Source organism: Ustilago hordei (genome assembly GCF_900519145.1).
Source record: "Ustilago hordei strain Uho2 genome assembly, contig: UHO2_contig_02, whole genome shotgun sequence".
Lineage (NCBI taxonomy): Eukaryota > Fungi > Basidiomycota > Ustilaginomycetes > Ustilaginales > Ustilaginaceae > Ustilago > Ustilago hordei.
This window is the reverse complement of record NW_024545252.1, coordinates 2463930-2487662: the sequence shown is the minus strand read 5'-3', so window position 1 is coordinate 2487662 and position 23733 is coordinate 2463930. Positions and strand designations below refer to the sequence as shown.

The window sequence follows — 23733 nt, the reverse complement described above, 5'->3', positions numbered from 1 at the left end:
AGAGTGCGGTTTCAAGCGCAGTCGAGGTATGACACTTACTGAATCAGTTTGTCATTGTTGGCAGAGTCTAGACAAAGGAAGCCGCCAGCCGGCTGGCATTGCTTTTCGTTGCCACAGCGAGGAGCTTTTCGGTCGCACAGCGGTTCGCCTGTCTGGGCTGGCTTTTGGGACCGGAGTCAACTGATCATTTTATCCTGACAGTCTCTTAGCTCGTCCTCAGGAGTAAGTGCCTATCATGTCCAAGGGCGTCAAGGCACCAGTGAGGTGAAACAAAAACGAGTACATTCGTTGGACAGATCTTAATCCTACAGCGACTACAATGACACCGAGAACGACGAATGATATGGATTTTAGAGTGAACGTGATAATATTGAGAGTAAGCTTGACGATGAACGGATAGGAAAGGTGTAGACTATGGCACATTATATAGATATTTGAACATTAGCACTGCTGTGACCTTTCGAGGGGTAAGAACGTTTCAAGGCCGTAGTGCGTCTAGGACGAGCCGTCCGCATCTTTCCTGTCAAGTTGGTGTCAACCTCAGCGGGACAGCGTAGGTGCATTGTGCCAGCTTGAACCTTTCGTGGGCTCTCAGGTCGCAACCAGACTCTGCTGTAGAACCCTGCAGAGTACTCAACCAGTCAACAGACAGACCAACTGTGCCCGAGATGGCAACGTTGACCCACCCCAGTGCGTCATCTTCATCGGGCTCCCACTGAAAGTCCCACTTTCTCCTTAGCCTCTTATAACATGTATTTAGTGCTGCTCTTGTTCCGGAATGTACACACTTGTGACTTGTGACTTGCGACTTGCGAAGCGTGTCTGCTATGATTGAAAGTGAATCCGCATGCAAAGTAGTAGAGGATGAACTTAGCTGAGTTGCCTCAAATATGGGACCATCCGTGATGCAAACGTATGCTCAGCAAGAACACAGCAGTGCTCGGTTCGGAAGTTGACTTCATATGACTAGAATTTTTGCGGACTCGATGGAGTACGACAACCCACCCCAAACTCGGCTCCTTAATGAAGCCGTCAAACAGTAATCTCTGCCCCTTGCCAGCTCATCTCCTTTATAAAGTGAACACGGCCGCCCCTCGCTCCTTCTTCAGTGCTAGCTTCTACCCCTTATCTCCCTGCTTACTCTTTTCCGCGAATCACCCTACCGAAAAAGGTTCGTCAAGTCCTGACAACGCAATATCGTCACCATGCGAGCCGACTTTTTATCCCTCAACATGGCTAAGCTACTAGCCTTGCTACTGGTCATCATGCCTTTCCTTCTCGCCATTGAAGCGCACGGCTCTCACCCCGACACGCTTTCCATGCATCTTCGTATGACAAAGTAAGTTGCATCTCCCTTCGTTTCTTCACAATGCACTCTTTCTTGTGGCACACCGGCTCATCATATTCCGTCTTTCCACCTCTAACATTGATTGCCGGGGTTGCAGACAGCGCCGCATCGAATCACGAAGCTTTATGTCGTGGCTGACTCGCATCTCGTCCAAGGCATCTGATTGGATCTTTGGCGACGTCTCCGCTCCGAAGAAGGATGAAAGCTTGATTCCCAAGCCTGTTGTGGGCGGTGTTCCTGTGCTGCCCAAGATGCCGTATCCGTATGCAAGTGGTATGGTCCCCCGTCTTGCCAGTGAGACCCTCAATGGCAACGGTTTGGTGGGTGGCTGGATATGTATGCATGTCACTCCCCCAACCGACGACAGTGCCGGTGCTGGTGCCGGTGCTGGTGCCGGTGCTGGAGGTGCTGATGGCTCGGCTGGCGCGAGTGGTACAAGCGTTGGCGGGTTCAACGACCGTGGGGCCGGAGGTTCTGGTGCAGGCGGGTCCTATGACGGAGCTGCCAGAGGCTTCACTGGTGGTGCTGGCGCCAACCCTGCTTTCGGCGGACAGCAGGGCGTGAACCCTGCTACCGGCGGGTACTACGTTGGTGGCGGCGCTGGCGGAGCTGGTGTTGGGGGCCAGCAGACCACTGGCGGGTACTACGTTGGTGGCGGCGCTGGCGGCGCTGGTGTTGGGGGCCAGCAGACCACTGGCGGGTACTACGTTGGTGGCGGCGCTGGCGGCGCTGGTGTTGGGGGCCAGCAGACCACTGGCGGGTACTACGTTGGTGGCGGCGCTGGCGGCGCTGGTGTTGGGGGCCAGCAGACCACTGGCGGGTACTACGTTGGTGGCGGCGCTGGCGGCGCTGGTGTTGGGGGCCAGCAGACCACTGGCGGGTACTACGTTGGTGGCGGCGCTGGCGGCGCTGGTGTTGGGGGCCAGCAGACCACTGGCGGGTACTACGTTGGTGGCGGCGCTGGCGGCGCTGGCGTTGGGGGCCAGCAGACCACTGGCGGGTACTACGGTGGTGGAGCGGGCGTCGGAGGTGGGGCTGGAGGCGGCATGATGGGCGGCGGAGGTGCCCTGAACGAAGCGGGAGGAGGCACCGTCCCAGCCGGAAAAATCCGCTACAACGGCCAGCTCATGACCATCGAGCAATACCAGCAAGCTATTGCCTCCACTGGCTCCTCCTCTCCCAGCCTTTCCCGACGTGAACTCCTCCAAGCCGAAACCGCCAACATTATGGTCGACTCGCTTCTGCACAAACGCCAATCTTTTGACACGGCTCCCGCTGCTCCTAAGAAGCAAGCCAAAGTCCTCATGTGCATCAATGGCGACCCAGCTATTCCTCCCATCAAGTTCAACACTATGACAGGCTTGCGCATCCGTGATGCCTCTGAAAAGAAGGACGGCGTGGTCGCTATTACTAATCTACCCAACTACCAGATGCCCTGGATGCCGTTCTTGCCCACCGAGGAAATGTGGGCCGAACAGCAAACCCTAATGTTGGAACAAGAGAAAATGATCGAGCAAAACATGACCACTGCCCCCCCTCCGAAGCAATAAGCCTTCTGTCTCTCATGTGTCTTCCAGATGTGGCTGATCCGGCGATGCTTAATTCTACGTCTAGACAGTCGCTTATTTTTCACGTCATATTTTGATTCACCAGTCTTTCCTCGATTGAATCACTTACAAGTCTTCAGTTGAGGAAGTTAAAGCCGCACAAAGCGTGGAGACAGTGAAGGTAGTGCTTACGGCCGAGTAGAAGGACTAAAATGTGTCACAACCTACTCAAGGCAAATGCTTTGTTATGCTCCGCAGTTAATGCGGCTCTCCGCCGCTCTCCTTTTGTATATATATAGACTCCTCGCTCTCTCGCTCTCTGTCTCTTACCACCATCATCGCAAAATACTCCTCAACTGATTAAGAGTCTGAAGCTCAGCAGCTTCCAGCCCACCGCCACCAAGATAGAGTCTGAAGCTCAGCAGCTTCCAGCCCACCGCCACCAAGATAGAGTCTGAAGCTCAGCAGCTTCCAGCGCACCGCCACCAAGATGCCACCAAGAGTAGACAGCGTAGCGCTACTCGAACGCACAATGCAAATGATCAGGGAAACTCACATCGACTGGGATGAAGACCAAGTCCTGGAGCGCGCCTTCTCGCTAATAAACATCCAACCCAACACCAACCAAGCGGAGAAGATCCCCAAGTCGGTGCTCAGCATCATATCGCAAATCGTCAAGCTCAACGAGAACAACTGGGCCATCTGGGAGCCGATGTTCATGGACTGTATCCGGCCGGTCAAGGACGCCAAGCGGATCCTCACTGAGGAGATTCCCAGGGGCCACACCGACTATGATGAGGAACTGGACAGCCACTTGCTGGGCCTCATCCTATCCTCCTGCGACCACGGACCCACCAGCCGCATCGACACCTACACAGTGCGGGAGCAAGGTGAGGAGGAGCAACTCGGCTCTACACTCTACAGGAAACTCAAGGCCGCACTCACAATAAACGACGAAGTTAAACTCTCCGCCATCCACGACCGAGTACACGAAGTAAAGCTAGCCCAGCGGAACATTGTCAACCTCGGTAAGGAGCTCGACCAAATCTGGAATGACGCAGCCAGGCTCGGAAGCCGCATGGACGAAAAGCTCAAGAAGTCTACTCTGTACCGCTGCGTCAAGGACGACTGGCTCTACACCCAGACAGTAGACTCCCTCAAAGCCGCTCAACCTGGTTGCAGCTACGAGTATGCCTACCATGCACTAGCCAAGAAGCACCAAGAAGCCGAGCTCTCAGGTCGTATCCGAGCCACGGCCAGAGTTGCAAGCAACAGAAGTCCGGCAGGCCAAGCTGGCGAGCACAGGCAGGTCCTTAACCAAGAGGGCTACAACAGGGGCAGGCGTGACCCTGCGCACCCTAATGAACCGGCCAAGTGCTACAAGTGTAGGCAACCCGGGCACATCGCCATCAACTGCACCAACAGCCAGGAGCGAACCCCTACTCAGCAGGAATAGGGACTCGGGTGCACCTCCTTCGTAAGCAACACTGGCAACCGCAACCAAGACAGCACGTGGATTCTCGACTCAGGAGCTACACATCACATGGTACGTGATGGGGGTAAGCTCATTGCTTCGACGCCGAAGCAAGGATCCGTAGACACTGCTGGGCATGAACGGTTGCGGGTACAGGCTATAGGCGATGCAACTTTGCGAGTAAGAGACGTCAAGATACCGCTCACTGATGTACTTCACGTCCCCAACCTTAGCAAGAACCTATTGTCAATCCCAGCGCTGACTGAAAATGGTGCACGCGTGATATTTGAAGAGTCTGGAGCTACTATCCTCCAACACGATGGGAGCATGGTCAAGAGCAAGACCAACCGGCGCAAGAAGAGATGGGAGGTCTACAGTGACGCCCTAGCAGCACAGCTCAATGATCCCCTAGAGGGCATTGATGCCACCACAACACCAGCAAAGCCCGCAAGCCACACAACGAGCAAACTATGGCATGAACGATTCGGTCACCCTGGCAGGAACAAGACCAAGCAAATCCAGGCCCACTACTTAGGAAAGGAGACACAGCTTGGACATGATGCAAGGGACTGCAACTGTTGCAGCCAAGCAAAGCAAACACGCGCAAGAATGACAAGCAGCAAGACAGAGCGAGCCCAGGCACCTCTGGAGCTGGTACACATTGACCTGATGACGGACCTGAAAGGCCATCCCAACTACCACCACGCATTGATAGTTGTAGATGACTCGTCATCTTACGTATATGTGAAACCACTCCTCAGCAAGGCCGAAGCGTTCCCTGCCCTAAAAGCATGGATCAAGACGGCAGAGATAGCAACAGACCACACACTAAAGTGCATCCGCAGCGACAACGGAACAGAGTGGTCCAGCTTTGGAGCAGAGGAATGGAAACGAGAAGCAGGGTTCAGGTGGCAGAAAACCACACCATACGTCAGCGCCCAGAACGGGAGAGCAGAGCGCATGATTAGATCCCTTCAAGAAAAAATGCGCGCAATGCTGGTTCAGAGATCGGTACCAAAGGAGCTGTGGCCCTACGCCATCATGGCCGCAGGGCACACACTGAACTTGACACCCTCCACCGAAGCAAATAGGGTTCCATACGAGGACTTCTATCGCAAGTCTGCGCATGGTTTGGCCAAGCAGCTGCGTGTCTTCGGTTGCCTCGCTTGGGTCCACCTCCCCAGGAAAGATCACGCAGGAAAGCACGGCGTAAGAGCAATCCCAGGAATCATGGTCGGATACGATGACGAGCACAAGGGATGGAAATTCTTCACCCCCGGCCACTCCCCATCCATACGGTGGAGCAACTCAGCCACATTCCACGAAGCCAAAGGTTGGCATGATCGCCCCAGCGTGCAGAGCCCACTGCAGTTCGGGTTCGAGAGCCTCGAAGCAGAAGGCACTAGACCCGAGGCAGATAGCGACAAGCCCGAACTGGAGGTGGAAGTACTCGACATGGAGGATCCACTCCCCGAGCCACACACTGCACCGCCCACCGACCCTACCGACGACAACAGGTCGGAGCTCGATGTCGAAGAGATGATTGGAGAAGCACATACAGCCGCCTTGAACCTCACGCCGACCTTAAAGGAAGCACTTGCCGGTGATGATGCGCAACAATGGCAGGAAGCCATACGCAAGGAGCTAGATGGACTCGAGGCAATGGGAACATGGGAGATAGTGGATGTTCCACCAAACACTAGACTGGTCGACTCCAAAATAGTCCTTCGGCTAAAATTGGATGCCGACGGCATACCCGTCCGGCACAAAGCAAGACTCGTCGCACGGGGCTTCACACAGCGGGAGGGTATTGACTTTGAAGAGACCTTCGCGCCTGTGGCACCACTCAGCGCAATAAGAGCCCTGTTATCCTTGGCAGTAGAGCGCAACTGGGAAATCCATCAGCTCGACATCACAATGGCTTACCTTAACTCCACGCTCAACCACGTGATCTACATGAAACCACCGGAAGGCGCCAAGGTGCCGACGGGGAAAGCCTACCGAGTCATCAAGGGACTATATGGTCTTAAACAGTCGGGACGGGAGTGGAACATGGATTTTGATAAGTTCCTGCGACGCTCAAACTTCCACAGGCTCGACTGCGCACCATGCATCTACACCAGAGGAGAAGGGGATAACTTCGCAATAGTGGTCATCTATGTTGATGACACGTTAATTATAGCCCCAACCCTAGAAACAGTAAGGCGCATCAAGGAGGAAATAGGCCAAAAATGGCGGATGGAGGATGGCGGCAACGTCTCCCACTTCCTCGGGATCAAAATCACCAGGAATCGAGAAGCAAAAACCATGGATCTCGAGCAAACCAGCTACGTCAAGCAGCTTCTGGATGAACACCTGGACAAGCGCAGGAGGAAATCTAGCGTCCCACTCCAAGATATCCCAGTCCCAGAGACGGCAGCAAGCATGGCAGAGCGAAAGGAATACCCACAGATCGTCGGCAAACTTCTGTGGCTGTCAAATGGAACACGTCCGGACATCAGCCAAGCTGTCGGCGTTCTTGCACGCTACATGACACAGCCGTCAAAGGAGCATTACAACGCTGCACAAAAGGTACTCCAATATTTGGACCACACACGTGACACCCACTTGCAATATGGCAGCGACAAGCAACAAGATTTCCTGACAGCGCACAGCGATGCAAACTGGGCAAGCGATGCCACAGCACAACGCAAGAGCTCATCTGGCTCAGCGGTGTTCGTGTGCGGTAACCTGGTAGCATGGAAGTCAGCTCTTCAGCGCTGCACCGCCCTATCGGCAGTGGAAGCAGAATTCGTAGCCGCGACAGAAGCCGCACGAGAGATCCTGTTCTTCAAACACCTCTTCAAGACCGTAGGCATTGACGTCGGTATCCCCACAATCTTTTCGGACAACACTGGCACTATTCAGGTTAGCAAGGATCCCGCGCAACACTGGAAGTTAAAGCACATCGATACCAAGTACCATTTCATCAGAGATAACGTGCAAGACGGAAAGGTCAAGATCAAGTACATCAACACTGCAGACAACTTAGCAGACCTCTTTACCAAGCCGGTGGGAAAGACCACGTTACAGCGCGCGCGACAGGGATTGGGACTGAAGGCCAAGCATGATGCAGTGGATCGGCAGCCTCCTGCCTTACCACTGAGGGAGGCAGTTGAGGAAGTTAAAGCCGCACAAAGCGTGGAGACAGTGAAGGTAGTGCTTACGGCCGAGTAGAAGGACTAAAATGTGTCACAACCTACTCAAGGCAAATGCTTTGTTATGCTCCGCAGTTAATGCGGCTCTCCGCCGCTCTCCTTTTGTATATATATAGACTCCTCGCTCTCTCGCTCTCTGTCTCTTACCACCATCATCGCAAAATACTCCTCAACTGTTTCCAAAAATGCAATGAAGTCATATGGCCAATAAAAGATGTAACCTAACAGTAAGCATATGTTATATGTCCTGTGTCATGGGCCTGAATGCGCAGGAAGCAGGAAGACCCATCAGTTCATATGAAGGGAGTGCAGGAATCAAGGGATCAGGCAGATTGTGGGAATTGTAGCAGAATTCAGTGAGATCTGTAGTAGGAACAGTGCTATGACAGATCTCATCGAGATCTGCACAAGCAATGCTGATATCACAAATTCTGCCAGAATCCACAGTAAGCTTGATTGTATGGCAGATTCCATGGAGATCAGTAATAAGGATGTCCATATGATGATTCACATGCAAGGAGGACCAAGCTCACATATGAGGGGGACCAAGCTCTGCCAAGATGAGGACCAGGCCCTGCCAAGATGGGGACCAAGCTCAGAAGCATGTAGACAGTTACCACTCAGGGGTTCACAAGGTAGGAGTCAAGGGGACCATCATTGGTTGAAAGAAGGAGAGCTGTGTCAAGGACACTGGTGAGCAGGAAATGAGGAAGAGGAGCAGTGTTGAGGGAAGTCGACACATAGCTCAAGGAGAACAGGGGTGGTACTACCGGGACCCCCTGTAAAGTACTCGACAAAGAAGGTACTCGCTGGAGAGAGAGGGCCAGAGCAGTGTCGCAGGCGACACTACGATGAATGTATATAAGCATACCCTCTCATCACAAGTGGTCAAGTGGATCCCCATCCACTCTACACCATATAAAACTAGTTATCACTTCAGCATAAGTATACATTAGTTTTCAGTCAGCATAGTAGTAATCAATAGATTGCTCCTCATTGTAGCGCATGTGTCATATCACTGCTCACTGATGTCCAAAGGCAGTTCATAGCAAACCAGCAGTCCAGATAAAGATAGAACCAAAGGCAGTAGTCCACTGCAGTCCAGGGATCACCTCAAGTGATAGTCAACACACTGGACACTTGTGTTGACACCACCAATCATATTACCAACAAGATACTCACACCAGACCTTGGTGTTACCATACTCACATATTGATATTGATTGTGCTGAGCTACCTCTGGACAGAGTGTCCACAGCAGTTAGTCGAAATCTGCAATAGCATTACCACAACTACAGATTTGAGCAAGAAAAGTGATAGAGACAGCTCTATCACATATTTCACCAAGAATCGAAATACCACTAGTGTTGTCGCATAACTCGACAGAATCGGTAATAGTATCGATACTACTACCGATCTCAGGTTTCAGGTGCGCGACCGCTGACATCCTGCTCTTGTTGCTATCACCCATTGCTTGCTTATATCTTGCTTTCTGTCATGGGCCTGGATGCTCAAGAAGCAGGAGGGTCATGGGTTCATATGGAAGGAGCACAGGTATCGAAGACCTAGTCGACACCAGTAGAGAGCATGGTCGTAGTGCAGTCTCCATGGAGACCATGGACTCCTATGGACTCACATGCAAAGGAGGACCAAGCTCAAGGAGCAGGCACAGCCACGAGGAGGACCAAGCTCAAGGAGCAGGCACAGCCACGAGGAGGACCAAGCTCAAGGAGCAGGCACAGCCACGAAGAGGACCAAGCTCAAGGAGCATGCAGATGGTTACCACTCAGGGGCTCGAGAGACAAGAGCCAAAGGAACTGTCACTGATCAAAGGAGGAGGAGCAGTGTCGAAGGAGTCGACACCAGGTCATGAGGAGGAGGAGCAGTGTCGAAGGAGTCGACACAGCTCAAAAAGGCACAGGGGTGCCAAGCAGGAGAGGCCCCTGAGCAGTACTCGATGAAGAAGGTACTCTCTGGAGAGAGAGCAGGAGCAGCATCGCTGGCGATGCTGAGAAGAGGTATATAACCATGCTTTCTCATCAATAGGTCGAGTGGATCCTCATCCACTCTACTCACCATAACTAGTTATCACTTCAGCATAAGTATACATTAGTTTCAGTCAGCATAGCAGCAATCTATCAAGGTTGCTCCTCATCGTAGTGTGTGTGTTGTATCACCACTACCTGACGTCCGAAGGCGCCCATAGCAGGTTAGCGGTCCGGATATAGATAGAACCGAAGGCAGTAGTCCACTGCGGTCCGGGGATCACTTCAAGCATCAAGTCAACACACTGGACACTCGTGTTGACACCACCAACCTTATCACCAACACCATCAACCTCATTATCATCGACGCCACCAACCTTACCATCAACACCATCAACCTCATTATCATCGACATCACCAATCTCATCACCAACACCATCAACCTCATCATCATCAACACCCACACCAGACCTTGGTGTCATCATAACATTGATATTGATCGTGCCGAGCTACCCCTGAACGGAGTGTCCACAGAGGTCAGCCGAAACCTACGATAGTATATACAACAAACGCCACCTGCTGTCACTGCACAACTTGATAGTCACCGAGTATCTCGAGACAATAGCTGTCGCACAGTTTGATAGTCACCGAGTATCTCGACAGACCGACCTGGGTTTCAGGCGCGAGACCCCTGACACTTTCCTCTTCACACAATGCACTCAATGTAATGTTACATATGTGGTAACAAGGGTTGTATTCAACAGCAGAAGAGAGAGTGCCTGTCAGATTGAGAATGGTTGCATCAAGGCTTGCTCCCATCTCCTAGCTGAAGCGCTTTGAGTCATGGCATTGTAGTCCACAGTAGTCTTCTCATGACATCGAGACAATGCAGTAGTGTCTTCCTCATTGCACCCAGTGGATCTGAACAGCACCTGGAACATTTCCTCTTGAAGATCATTGTAAGCGGTCGCGCGCCAGAGACTAGCTGGGGTTGATTGAGTAAGGACTACTCGATATGATTCGCCTAAACATAACCAAGCATCGTCGCCTAGTAAGTCTCGACTGACTGCCTTGAACACTCTGTTCAGAGGTTGCACAGCACAGATGTTGTTTGTTGGTGAGTGTGTGATACACCCTCCCCTACAGTATGAGTGTTCATAGTACTGTTGATATGCTCTTGGACGTCATCTGGACCGCGATATGCCAATCGCCTACAGAGGATGTGAGTTACTGGACCACTGGTGTGAAACACCACCTACAATAACCGACTGGACTGCTGGTGTCGAGCAACACCGCCTACAGCAAGGAACTGGACCACTAGTGTGAAGAACACTGCCTACAGTAATGAACTGGACCGCTAGTGTAAAGAACACCACCTACAGTAATGAACTGGACCGCTAGTGTAAGGAACACCACCAACAGTAATGAACTGGACCACTAGTGTAAGGAACACCGCCTACAGTTGTCAACTAACGGTGATACAACACACACATTGAGAGTCATTGCAAGAGCACTGCTATTGCGAAGATACATAACCTAGTAAGTATAGAGTAAGTAGTAGAGTTTTCAGAGTGGATGCCTGTCCACTCAAATGCTATGGTAGAAAGAGAGTATTTATACATTCGATCAGTGTTTTCCCTCGACACCTATCCTGCTCCTCTTGAGGGGCCTTTGTCCCCTGCTAGGCACTGCCTTGCCCTGCTGGCATCATCCCCTTCGATACTGCACTCCTACCGTTTTGCTTGGCATAAGGGTTATGCAACACTGCCCTCTCGCCTTCATGCTCTCCTTCTGTCTGATGTGTGATGCCCCCTTCTGGCACAGCCCCCTTTCGACTTAATCTTGTGAATCCCCTTTTGAACCTCATGACCATACCCCCTGGTTATGTGGTCACATTGGCTCAGTTCTGTCTCGACTTGTTTGGATCAGCTGACTAGTTGAAGTGTGCTGATTCGACTGACTCCGATGTCAGCACAGCTCCAAATACTTGCTCAGATCGGCTGACTAGTTGAAGCGTGCTGATCCGACTGATTCTGTCATCAGCACAGCTCCGAATACCTGTTCGGATCGGCCGATTAGTTGAGGCGTGCTGATCTGACTGCCTCCATTGTCAGCATAGCTCCAAGTACTTGTTCAGATCGGCCGACTCGTTGAAGCATAATGGTCTGGCTGACTCCGACCATTCCCATGAGATCGATCTGGATTCCTGGGGTTCGATCGATCTCGTAAATCATGTGCACTGCCAACCCAATTAATCTCGTTGATCCCCAATGGTTGTCAACTCTGATCAATCTGGCGCACCCTTCATATGTTGATCTTCTGCACACCCTTCATATACTGCTCCGTTACGCGACATTATCATAACTGCCGCTGATCATTTGGCGCACTCTCTTGCGCAGGCCAGCCGTCCCTGTGACAATCATGTGCAGCAGAACTTCAAAGTCTTGACACTGCATACTGCAACATTCCTTGTGTTGCAGTGGCAAGATCCAGTTTGTATAGTTGAAGTAGTTGAAGTAGATAAAGCCGCACAAAGCGTGGAGACAGTGAAGGCAGTGCTTACGGCCGAGTAAAAGGCCTGAACATCTTAGCACGGACCACAGGTGTCACAACCTACTCAAGGCAAATGCTTTGTTATGCTCCGCAGTCCGCCGCTCTTCTTTTGTATATATAGACTCCTAGCTCTCTCGCTCTCTCTCTCTCCTACCATCATCATCATCAACAAAAGACACCTCAACCCCAACCCCTGACGAATGACGCCAAGACGCTGACGAATGACTTCAACTTGTATTCCTGCTGATTTGTGCATCTTGTTCTCCTGAGATCTTGGGCATCTGTGACATCAAGTTGGAGGCCTTGCACAACTTCATGCACCTCATCCTGAGAGAAAGAGGGCAACAGCAGGTTGGCAATATTGGCAGGACAGTCATATCAACTTGCAAAGGTGTGTGTGACAATGCAGGCATGGATCATCTCTGCAGCAGTGATGCAGTCCTTGACATGGTAGATGTTACCACAATAGCCTGTAAGACACTGGAAGCAGTTCTTCAGGTATGCAATGGCATGTTTGACTTGTACTCAGACTCGAGAGAGCATGTAGTTGAAGTGTCAAAGGTCTCAACTCTTGTTGGTGGCAATGTGAGAGAATGGTCCAACTGTGATGGCAGAATGGCCATATCCACCATCAACCCAGATCAACTCACCTTCATCAAGGTACAGGGGAGGCTTCTTGAGGATGTTGCTTCCTGAGGCCCAAACTTTCGAATCCTGAATGCTGCCAGGCTGGCCAACAACCAATTTGACAATCCAGAGTGAGTGTGGCAGGATCACCAGTGCTACACTCATGCTATGTGTCAGACATCTTGTGCCTGAAACCTGATATCTGTAATAGACATGCATCTATTACAGATCCTGTTGAGATATGTGATAGAGTGCTGTGTATTATTATTCTTGTCAAGATATGTCATAGAAAAGCCTCTATGAATTTTCTTGCTTGAAGATGTAGTAGTGTGCTTGCTCTGTTGCAGGTTTCAACTGACCACTGTGGACACTCTGTCCAGAGGTAGCTTGACACAATCAATAATGATAGGAACTTTGTACTGACACCAAGGTCTGGTGTGAGTGTGCTTGTTGGTGGTGCCAACACAAGTGTCCAGTGTGTTGACTGAATCCTTGAGGTGATCTCCAGACTGCAGTGGATGACTGCCTTTGGTTCTATGATCACAAGCCTGACAGCAGGTTGCTATGAACTGCCTTTGGTGTCAATTGTTATCTGGACTGCAGGTTGCTATGAACCACCTTTGGATGTCAGTGAGTGGTGATACAACACACACACTACAATGGAAGCAATCTATTATGATTGCAACTGCTGGTGGAAACTAAGTATACTTATACTGGAGTGATACCTAGTTATGTATGGTGTAGAGTGGATGGTGATCCATGCAATTGCTATGATGAGGAGCATGGTTATATACCATCCTTGCAGTGTCACCTGTGACACTGCTCCTGTTCTGTGAGGCCCCCTCAACCCTATGTCTCCTCTTTGTCCTTCCTACCATTTTCCATCCACATTGAGCTGCTGCTTGCTGGCACTGCTTTCCTTTCTTCCTGTGGATGGATGGCCCTTGTGCTACTTCATCATCATCAGGGGCTGATCCCACTTCATCTGAGTGGTGACCTGCCTCCTTTCATCTCCCTCCTGTCACTAGTGCCCATCTGCCTGCACCGACTTCATCATTGTGCACAGCCCCTGCTTCATATGGTGGTGACTCCTCCCTTGTTCTCTGTCATCCCCTCACTGTATTGGCAATAGAGGTTTCTGTCAGGGGTCTCGCGCCTGAAACCCAGGTCGGTCTGTCGAGATGCTTGGTGACTATCAAACTGTGTGACAGCTATTGTCTCAGTATTGGTCTCGACAAGCTAGTTGTTTGGCAACTATCAAGTTGCATGATGACAGCAGGTGGCATTTGTTGTATATACTATCATAGGTTCTGGCTGACCTCTGTGGACACTCCGTTCAGGGGTAGCTCGGCATGATCAATATCAATACATAGGTTATGATGACACCAAGGTCTGGTGTGAGTGTTGATGGTAATGAGGTTGATGGTGTTGGTGATAAGGTTGGTGGCATCAACACGAGTGTCCAGTGTGTTGACTTGATGCTTGAAGTGATCCCTGGACTGCAGTGGACTACTGCCTTCAGTTCTATCTATATCTGGACTGCTGGTTTGCTATGAACTGCCTTCGGACATCAGGTAGTGGTGATACAACACACAAACTACAATGAGGAGCAACCTTGATAGATTGCTACTATGCTGACTGAAACTAATATATACTTATGCTGAAGTGATAACTAGTTATGATGTGTGTAGAGTGGATGAGGATCCACTTGACCTTTGATGATGAGAAAGTATGGTTATATACCTCTTCACAGCATCGCCAGTGATGCTGCTCTTGCTCTCTCTCCAGAGGGTACCTTCTTCATCAAGTACTGTTCAGGGGGCCTCTCCTGCTTGCTTGGCACCCCTGTGCCTCTTGAGCTGTGTTGACTCCTTCGACACTGCTCCTCCTCCTTGCTATCCTGCTTGTTTGGCACCCCTGTGCCTCCTGAGTGGTGACAACTCTGTCATGGGCCTGGATGCTCAAGAAGCAGGAGGGTCACTGGTTCATATGGACGGAGCACAGGTATCGAAGACCTAGTCGATACCAGTAGAGAGCATGGTCGTAGTGCAGTCTCCATGGAGACCATGGACTCCTATGGATTCACATGCAAAGGAGCACTGAGCCCATATGCGAGGAGGACCAGGCACAGCCACGAGGAGGACCAAGCTCAAAGAGCAGGCGCAGCCACGAGGAGGACCAAGCTCAGATGGTTACCACTCAGGGGCTCGAGAGACAGGAAGTCGACACAGGTCATGAGGAGGAGGAGCAGTGTCGAAGGAGTCGACACAGGTCATGAGGAGGAGGAGCAGTGTCGAAGGAGTCGACACCACTCAAGAGGCACAGGGGTGCCAAGCAGGAGAGGCCCCTGAGCAGTACTCGATGAAGAAGGTACTCTCTGGAGAGAGAGCAGGAGCAGCATCGCTGGCAATGCTGTGAAGAGGTATATAACCATGCTTTCTCATCATAGGTCGAGTGGATCCCCATCCACTCTACTCACCATATAACTAGTTATCACTTCAGCATAAGTATACATTAGTTTCAGTCAGCATAGCAGCAATCTATCAAGGTTGCTCCTCATCGTAGTGTGTGTGTTGTATCACCACTACCTGACGTCCGAAGGCGCCCATAGCAGGTTAGCGGTCCGGATCAAGATAGAACCGAAGGCAGTAGTCCACTGCGGTCCGGGGATCACTTCAAGCATCAAGTCAACACACTGGACACTCGCGTTGACACCACCAACCTTATCACCAACACCATCAACCTCATTATCATCGACATCACCAATCTTATCACCAACACCATCAACCTCATTATCATCGACATCACCAATCTCATCACCAACACCATCAACCTCATCATCATCAACACTCACACCAGACCTTGGTGTCATCATAACATTGATATTGATCGTGCCGAGCTACCCCTGAACGGAGTGTCCACAGAGGTCAGCCGAAACCTACGATAGTATATACCACGAATGCCACCAGCTGTCACTGCACAACTTGATAGTCACCGATACTGAGACAATAGCTGTCACACAGTTTGATAGTCACCGAGTATCTCGACAGACCGGCCTGGGTTTCAGGCGCGAGACCCCTGACATTAGAGTGGATCATTCAAGCAGCTCCTCACGATCACCATGACGGACCCAGACCTCAACAATAAGCTCGATAGACTACTCACTCTATTGGAAGCTCAGCTAGAGCTTACTAGGCAGGGTCATCGAGAGGAACGACTACAACGAGCTCAGCTGGGTAGGGAGGAGACAATGGACCTCTCTCACTCAGAAGACCAAGCAGGAGGAGGAGATGAGTCTATGATAGGAGACCCACATACTCCTACTCCTGCTCCACGATCAAGACAATCAGTCTCATTCAACCTGGATGAGCAGGAGGACATCAACTATGAGAAGTATGCCTCACCTACTGGGCCAAGATATGTCAAGACTAAGCTGGACCCCTACAGCAGGACTAGGACGGACCCTTACCCCCTGGACCACGAGGAGGATACCAGCATCATGGCAGAGCTTAACCGGTCAAAGCCCATTGCCACCCCCTTTCCAAAGTTCAATCCCTGAGACATGGAGATCTTCATTCTAGAAGCCGAAGCATGGTTTAAGTTCAACCAAGTGTATGAGCAGTCTAGGATGATCAATCACATGGGTGCTCAACTGGAAGGGACAGCAAGAGAGTGGTGGACCTCCAAGCTCCGTATTGATAGAGCTAGAGAAGGAAGGTTGTTCAATGATTGGCACTACTTCACAGAGCGACTGTCAGAGCAGTTCAACCCACGCAATGCTAGGATGGAGGCATACAACAAGCTGTTGGCTCTCAGACTCACAAGTGATACTCCTGGTGCTGCCACACGTCATGTAGAGCGGTTCAGAGACTTGGAAGGACAGGTCAACCTAGATGACAACGAGCTAGTGATTGATCTCTTCAGAGGTAGTCTCACTCGCAGCATACAGGAGAAGTTCGAGAGGAATCCACCTGGGAAGAGATGGGAGTGGTATCGAGAGGTTGAGGAGATCGATCGACAGAGGATGCTACTACAGCAGTCCTCGGCTAGACACTCACTCCCAAATGCCACATCACCTCCACTAAGAACTGGGTCTCGGCCAAATCAAAGTTCGATCCCCATCCGACAACCCACTCAAACTTATCCAGCTCGATCACCATCACAAGCAACTACACAAGCAACTATACAAAACCTAAACCGACCCCTTCCTCATCATCCCACCCAACCCTCGAAGCAAGGAAGCCCTGCTCCATCAGGTATCAACACCTGTCATGTATGCAAGGGTATCGGCCATTGGGCCAGAGACTGCCCCAGCAGGAGGGTAAACCCTCTTAGCTCTCGACCCATGGGACCAAAGGTTATGGTTGTCATGGGCCTGGATGCTCAAGAAGCAGGAGGGTCATAGGTTCATATGGAAGGAGCACAGGTATCGAAGACCTAGTCGACACCAGTAGAGAGCATGGTCGTAGTGCAGTCTCCATGGAGACCATGGACTCCTATGGACTCACATGCAAAGGAGGGCCAAGCACAAGCCACGAAGAGGACCAAGCTCAAGGAGCATGCAGATGGTTACCATTCAGGGGCTCGAGAGACAAGAGCCAAAGGAACTGTCACTGATCAAAGGAGGAGGAGCAGTGTCGAAGGAGTCGACACCAGGTCATGAGGAGGAGGAGCAGTGTCGACAAGAGGCACAGGGGTGCTAAGCAGGAGAGGCCCCTGAGCAATACTCGATGAAGAAGGTACTCTCTGGAGAGAGAGCAGGAGCAGCATCGCTGGCAATGCTGTGAAGAGGTATATAACCATGCTTTCTCATCATCATAGGTCGAGTGGATCCCCATCCACTCTACTCACCATATAACTAGTTATCACTTCAGCATAAGTATACATTAGTTTCAGTCAGCATAGCAGCAATCTATCAAGGTTGCTCCTCATCGTAGTGTGTGTGTTGTATCACCACTACCTGACGTCCGAAGGCGCCCATAGCAGGTTAGCGGTCCGGATATAGATAGAACCGAAGGCAGTAGTCCACTGCGGTCCGGGGATCACTTCAAGCATCAAGTCAACACACTGGACACTCGTGTTGACGCCACCAACCTTATCACCAACACCATCAACCTCATCATCATCAACACTCACACCAGACCTTGGTGTCATCATAACATTGATATTGATCGTGCCGAGCTACCCCTGAACGGAGTGTCCACAGAGGTCAGCCGAAACCTACGATAGTATATACAACAAACGCCACCTGCTGTCACTGCACAACTTGATAGTCACCGAGTATCTCGAGACAATAGCTGTCGCACAGTTTGATAGTCACCGAGTATCTCGACGGACCGACCTGGGTTTCAGGCGCGAGACCCCTGACATTAGAGTGGATGATTCAAGCAGCTCCTCACGATCACCATGACGGACCCAGACCTCAACAATAAGCTCGATAGACTACTCACTCTATTGGAAGCACAGCTAGAGCTTACCAGACAAGGTCATCGAGAGGAACGATTACAACGAGCTCAACTGAGCAGGGAGGAGACAATGGACCTCTCTCACTCAGAAGACCAAGCAGGAGGAGGAGATGAGTCTATGATAGGAGACCCACATACTCCTACTCCAGCCCCACGACCAAGACGATCAGTCTCATTCAACCTGGATGAGCAGGAGGACATCAACTACGAGAAGTATGCTTCACCTACGGGGCCAAGATATGTCAAGACTAAGCTGGACCCCTACAGCAGGACTAGGACGGATCCTTACCCCCTGGACCACGAGGAGGATACCAGCATCATGGCAGAACTTAACCGGTCAAAGCCCATTGCCACCCCCTTTCCAAAGTTCAATCCCCGAGACATGGAGATCTTCATTCTAGAAGCCGAAGCATGGTTTAAGTTCAACCAGGTGTATGAGCAGTCTAGGATGATCAATCACATGGGTGCTCAACTGGAAGGGACAGCAAGAGAGTGGTGGACCTCCAAGCTCCGTATTGATAGAGCTAGAGAAGGAAGGTTGTTCAATGATTGGCACTACTTCACAGATCGACTGTCAGAGCAGTTCAACCCACGCAATGCTAGGATGGAGGCATACAACAAGCTGTTGGCTCTCAGACTCACAAGTGATGCTCCTGGTGCCGCCACACGTCATGTAGAGCGGTTCAGAGACTTGGAAGGACAGGTCAACCTAGATGACAATGAGCTAGTGATTGATCTCTTCAGAGGTAGTCTCACTCGTAGCATACAGGAGAAGTTCGAGAGGAATCCACCTGGGAAGAGATGGGAGTGGTATCGAGAGGTCGAGGAGATCGATCGACAGAGGATGCTACTACAGCAGTCCTCGGCTAGACACTCACTACCAAATGCCACGTCACCTCCACTAAGAACTGGGTCTCGGCCAAATCAAAGTTCAATCCCCATCCGACAACCCACTCAACCTTATCCAGCTCGATCACCATCACAAGCAACTACACAAGCAACTATACAAAACCTAAACCGACCCCTTCCTCATCATCCCACCCAACCTTCGAAGCAAGGAAGCCCTGCTCCATCAGGTATCAACACCTGTCATGTATGCAGAGGTATTGGCCATTGGGCCAGAGACTGCCCCAGCAGGAGGGTAGACCCTCTTAGCTCTCGACCCATGGGACCAAAGGTTATGGTCACCACAGCAGACCCCTTCGAGGAGGCCACCGACTCAGGAGATGGCTACACAGGCAGCACTGAGACGGGTGACCCTGAGGCCATGGACCTCAGCTCATACCAGCAACCCATGGACCCCGATCACGAGGAGGAGCACAATGATGATGACGACGAGGGAAACGTCAGTGGGGTGATGCACTGATGGCATGCATTGCTCTACAAACCTCCTCGCCATCACTCTGTATATATCAAGATTGTCAAGTATGTTTCTCTACCAGTGGAGGCAAAGCAGTATTGGAGCTCTCTGGAATGGTTCAAGACCATCCTGCTCGGATACTAGCTGATACCGGTGCTGGTTTGTCCATAGTCTCAGATTCTTTCATTAGTAAGTACCAAATACCCACAAAACCCATAAAAACAAGATCGATCCATGGTGTCACCGGGCACCAACTCTCCATCAATAGTTCTGCGAGCATGCAGGTATCTATTGGTACACACAATCTGGGTGTGGTCGAAGCTTCAGTGGCCGACACTGCGGACTATGACCTCATCCTGGGGTTCACTGAGCTACGGAGGCTCAAACCCACCATACAATGGGATACGGGCCAGCTGGAGTTCAAGACTCAGGAGCAGGACCGACCCCCTAGGAGACCCCCTGAAGCAGCAAGAGCAGGGGACCTAACCATGAGGAGACCAACCCTTCATGGTAACGAGTTTGTCTCAGCAGAGCGCATACTACGAGCAGCTCTGGAAGATGGACCCATAGGGTTCATGCTGTTAGAGGAGCCACCATCATCACTCCCAGCCTTTGGTTTTGTACCTACAGGCGCAGACAAAGGAGTAGAGATGGAGGTAGAGGTGGACAAGGTGGTGATGGCTGCAGATATACCAAAGCCATACCAACACCTGCGAGATGTGTTTGATGAAGTGGAAGCAAACAAGCTGCCCCATCATACCAAGCATGATCTCCACCTCGAGTTGTTAGAAGGAGGTAAGCCACCTCAAGGGCCCCTGTACCTTAAGGGGCCCAAGGAGATGTCCAAGTTGAGGAGGTACTTGGATGAGAACCTCGAGAAGGGGTTCATAAGACCATCGAAGAGCCCGGCACGATCACCAGTGCTCTTCGTACCAAAGAAGGATGGAGGTCTCAGACTCTGTGTGGACTACAGAGGTCTCAACGAGATCACTGTCAAGAACAGGGCACCATTGCCCCTCATCGAGGAGCAGCTGTTCTTACTCAGGAAGGCAAGGATCTATACCAAGCTAGACCTTAGAGCAGCATACAACCTCATCCGGATTGCTAAAGGAGATGAATGGAAGACAGCTTTTGGCACTCAGTTGGGACTCTATGAGTACCTAGTGATGCCCTTTGGCCTAGCTAATGCTCCGGCTCACTTCCAGTCATTCATCAATGACATCTTCCGAGACATCATTGGAGTATATGTAGTGGTATACTTAGATGACTTCCTGATCTTCAGTGACACTGAAGAGGTACATGTGAAGCATGTCACCGAGGTCCTCACTCGCTTAAGGAGCAACAGGCTCTTTGCTAAGCTGTCGAAGTGTGAGTTCCACACCAAGACAGTCGAGTTCCTGGGGTACATCATCAAGCCAACGGGCATAGAGATGGACCCAGAAAAGGTGCGCACTGTCAAGGAGTGGCCAATGCCAGAGTCGATCCATGACATCCAGAGGTTCCTGGGTTTTGCCAACTTCTATCGAAGGTTCATAGCCCACTTTGCTCGCATAGCCAAGCCCTTGACAGCACTGGTAAAGCCTATAGAACGGTTCAAGAAGCTCGAGCTACCAGAGGAGGCCCAACAGGCCTTCCACAAGCTCATCCAGGCCTTCACATCAGCAGGAGTGCTTCAGCACTTCGACTACCACCTTCCCACAAGGTTGGAGACTGATGCAAGTGACTTTGCTATAGCAGGAGTGCTCAAGCAGGAGCATGAAGGACGATGGCATCCAGTGGCCTTCTACTCTAGGAAGATGTCTTCTGCCGAGAAGAACTATGAGATCCATGATAAGGAGCTCCTAGCTGTGGTCGCCTGCCTCACTCAGTGGCGACACATGCTAGCTGGACTACCGAACCAACTGGTCATCCTCACTGACCATGAAGCCCTCAAGTACTTCAAGTCACAGAGACGCATCACAGGTCGACAGGCTCGATGGGCCATACTACTAGCAGACTTCGACTTCATATTGCAGTATCGACCAGGAGACAAAGGTGGTGAACCCGATGCTCTTACCAGAAGGACAGACATGCAACCAGCTGGTGAAGAGCAGGATCACAATGTGAGGCAATTACTGCCTCCTCGAGTATTCAAGGAGACAGCAGACCATGACTCGCTCCTAGTGGCCCCCATGATCTCGATGGAGTCCATAGCATCAAAAGGTCTCAAAGACCTGGTCAAGATCTTCCAGCCTTAAGACCAAGAGCTACAGGAGATACATAGGAAGAAGCCTTTCGAACTCAAGGATGACCTATGGTACAGTGGAGGAAGGTTGGTTATCCCCAAGGTGATCATGCCAGGGAGGACCAACAACTGACACTCAAGGAGTGCCAAAGAGGTAGATGGACAGTCTCTCTCTGTAGAGCATCTGCGATTCATGGTGATGACCCAATGTCATGATGGTATCACTGCTGGACACGTAGGAAGAGATGCTACCATCAAGGCAGCTCAACGACATTACTGGTGGCCAAACATGACAGCTTGGATTGCAGACTATGTAGCAAGTTGTCCTGTATGTGCTAGGTACAAAGCTCCTCGTCATCGTCCATATGGTTTGCTACAGCCACTAGCAACCCCAGACAGGCCCTGGGGCTCCATATCCCTCGACTTCATTGAAGGACTACCACCATCAAAGAAGTATGACTCCAAGACCTATGACTCTATCCTAGTCATCGTCGACAGGTTAACTAAGTTTGCCATACTAGCTCCAACCCATAAGACAGTCACGGCCAAACAGACTGCAGTATTGCTATATGGACACATGGTTAGACTCTTCGGATATCCAGATCACATGGTCTCGGACCGAGGCAGGCAGTTCATATCAGGAGCATGGAAGGCATTTGCAGAGCAAATGGGTGTGAAGCACTCACTTAGCACGGCCTACCATCCTCAAACTGATGGTCAGACAGAGAGAGTCAATCAGGTCATAGAGCAATATCTCAGGATGTACTGCAACTATGAGCAGAATGACTGGGCCAACCTGCTGGACACTGCGGCCTTTGTATATAACAACACGGTCCACAACAGCATTGGTGTCTCACCATTCTTTGCATGCTATGGATGGAACCCCAAAGCTCATCCTGACATCCCTCAACGACTAGGAGTCAATGATCCAGGTCGCTTCGAGTACCTCATGGATGGAAAGGAGCGTTGCAAGTACCTCCAGGAGCAGATCAGAGAGGCACAACGTAGATCAGTAAACCAGTATAACAGGAAGCACAAGGACATCGAGTTTAAGGTGGGTGATATGGTCTATATCAACCGACGAAACTGGAAGACAAGGAGACCCACACCCAAGTTAGACACCCGGTTCGCAGGACCCTACCCAGTTCAGGAACGGATAGGACGCCGAGCTTATCGAATCACATTGCCAGCAAACCTTAGGGTGCATGATGTGTTCCATGTCTCCATGCTCGAGCCAGCAAGAACAAGTTCTCTTCCTCAACGTGCTGAACAGCCCACCATACCATCACTTCCAGATGAGGACCTCGATTTCGAAGTCGAAGCACTCATCGACAAGCGTTCACACAATGGGACTACGGAGTACAAGGTGTTGTGGAGAGGGTACTCAGAGGAAGCTGCTTCATGGGAACCAGTAGAGAACCTCAACTGTCCCGACCTCATCCAGGAGTATGAGGTGTCGGAGGGGGGACGAGTGAGTAGACAGAGTGGAGAGAGGAGGAGAGAACAGGAGGAGTAGAGAGAGGAAGAGGAAGGAGGATGACGTTGAGAAGAGGAAGGAGGATGACGTTGAGAGAAGGAGGAAGGATGATGTTGGCGACGTTGTCAAGGAGGAGGAGTCAGCATGAACCAGACCAGAGCATGCCTCGACGGAGCTCGGCTCTTAAGAGGGGGGTAGTGTCATGGGCCTGGATGCTCAAGAAGCAGGAGGGTCATAGGTTCATATGGAAGGAGCACAGGTATCGAAGACCTAGTCGACACCAGTAGAGAGCATGGTCGTAGTGCAGTCTCCATGGAGACCATGGACTCCTATGGACTCACATGCAAAGGAGGGCCAAGCACAAGCCACGAAGAGGACCAAGCTCAAGGAGCATGCAGATGGTTACCATTCAGGGGCTCGAGAGACAAGAGCCAAAGGAACTGTCACTGATCAAAGGAGGAGGAGCAGTGTCGAAGG

General features: G+C 51.1%; 4 protein-coding genes across 4 annotated transcripts; all 4 read left to right on the top strand.

Moving 5' to 3' along the window:
- Positions 1 to 1205: 1205 nt before the first annotated feature.
- Positions 1206 to 2898, top strand: UHO2_01565 (uncharacterized protein; the record flags this gene model as incomplete). Its single annotated transcript, XM_041554032.1, has 3 exons — positions 1206 to 1339; positions 1446 to 2239; positions 2312 to 2898. 3 exons carry the CDS (start codon positions 1206 to 1208, stop codon positions 2896 to 2898), a joined length of 1515 nt encoding a protein of 504 aa, XP_041409966.1.
- A 487-nt stretch (positions 2899 to 3385) lies between these two features.
- UHO2_01564 (uncharacterized protein) lies at positions 3386 to 4351 on the top strand (the record flags this gene model as incomplete). Its single annotated transcript, XM_041554031.1, has 1 exon — positions 3386 to 4351. One exon carries the CDS (start codon positions 3386 to 3388, stop codon positions 4349 to 4351), a length of 966 nt encoding a protein of 321 aa, XP_041409965.1.
- An 87-nt stretch (positions 4352 to 4438) lies between these two features.
- Positions 4439 to 7585, top strand: UHO2_01563 (uncharacterized protein; the record flags this gene model as incomplete). The annotated part of the gene is made up of 1 exon (XM_041554030.1): positions 4439 to 7585. One exon carries the CDS (start codon positions 4439 to 4441, stop codon positions 7583 to 7585), a length of 3147 nt encoding a protein of 1048 aa, XP_041409964.1.
- Positions 7586 to 18136: 10551 nt separating this feature from the next.
- UHO2_01562 (uncharacterized protein) lies at positions 18137 to 23295 on the top strand (the record flags this gene model as incomplete). Its single annotated transcript, XM_041554029.1, has 5 exons — positions 18137 to 19053; positions 19336 to 19544; positions 19643 to 21771; positions 21802 to 21882; positions 21961 to 23295. The coding sequence occupies 5 exons, from the start codon at positions 18137 to 18139 to the stop codon at positions 23293 to 23295; spliced, it is 4671 nt and encodes a 1556-aa protein (XP_041409963.1).
- Positions 23296 to 23733: the final 438 nt, after the last annotated feature.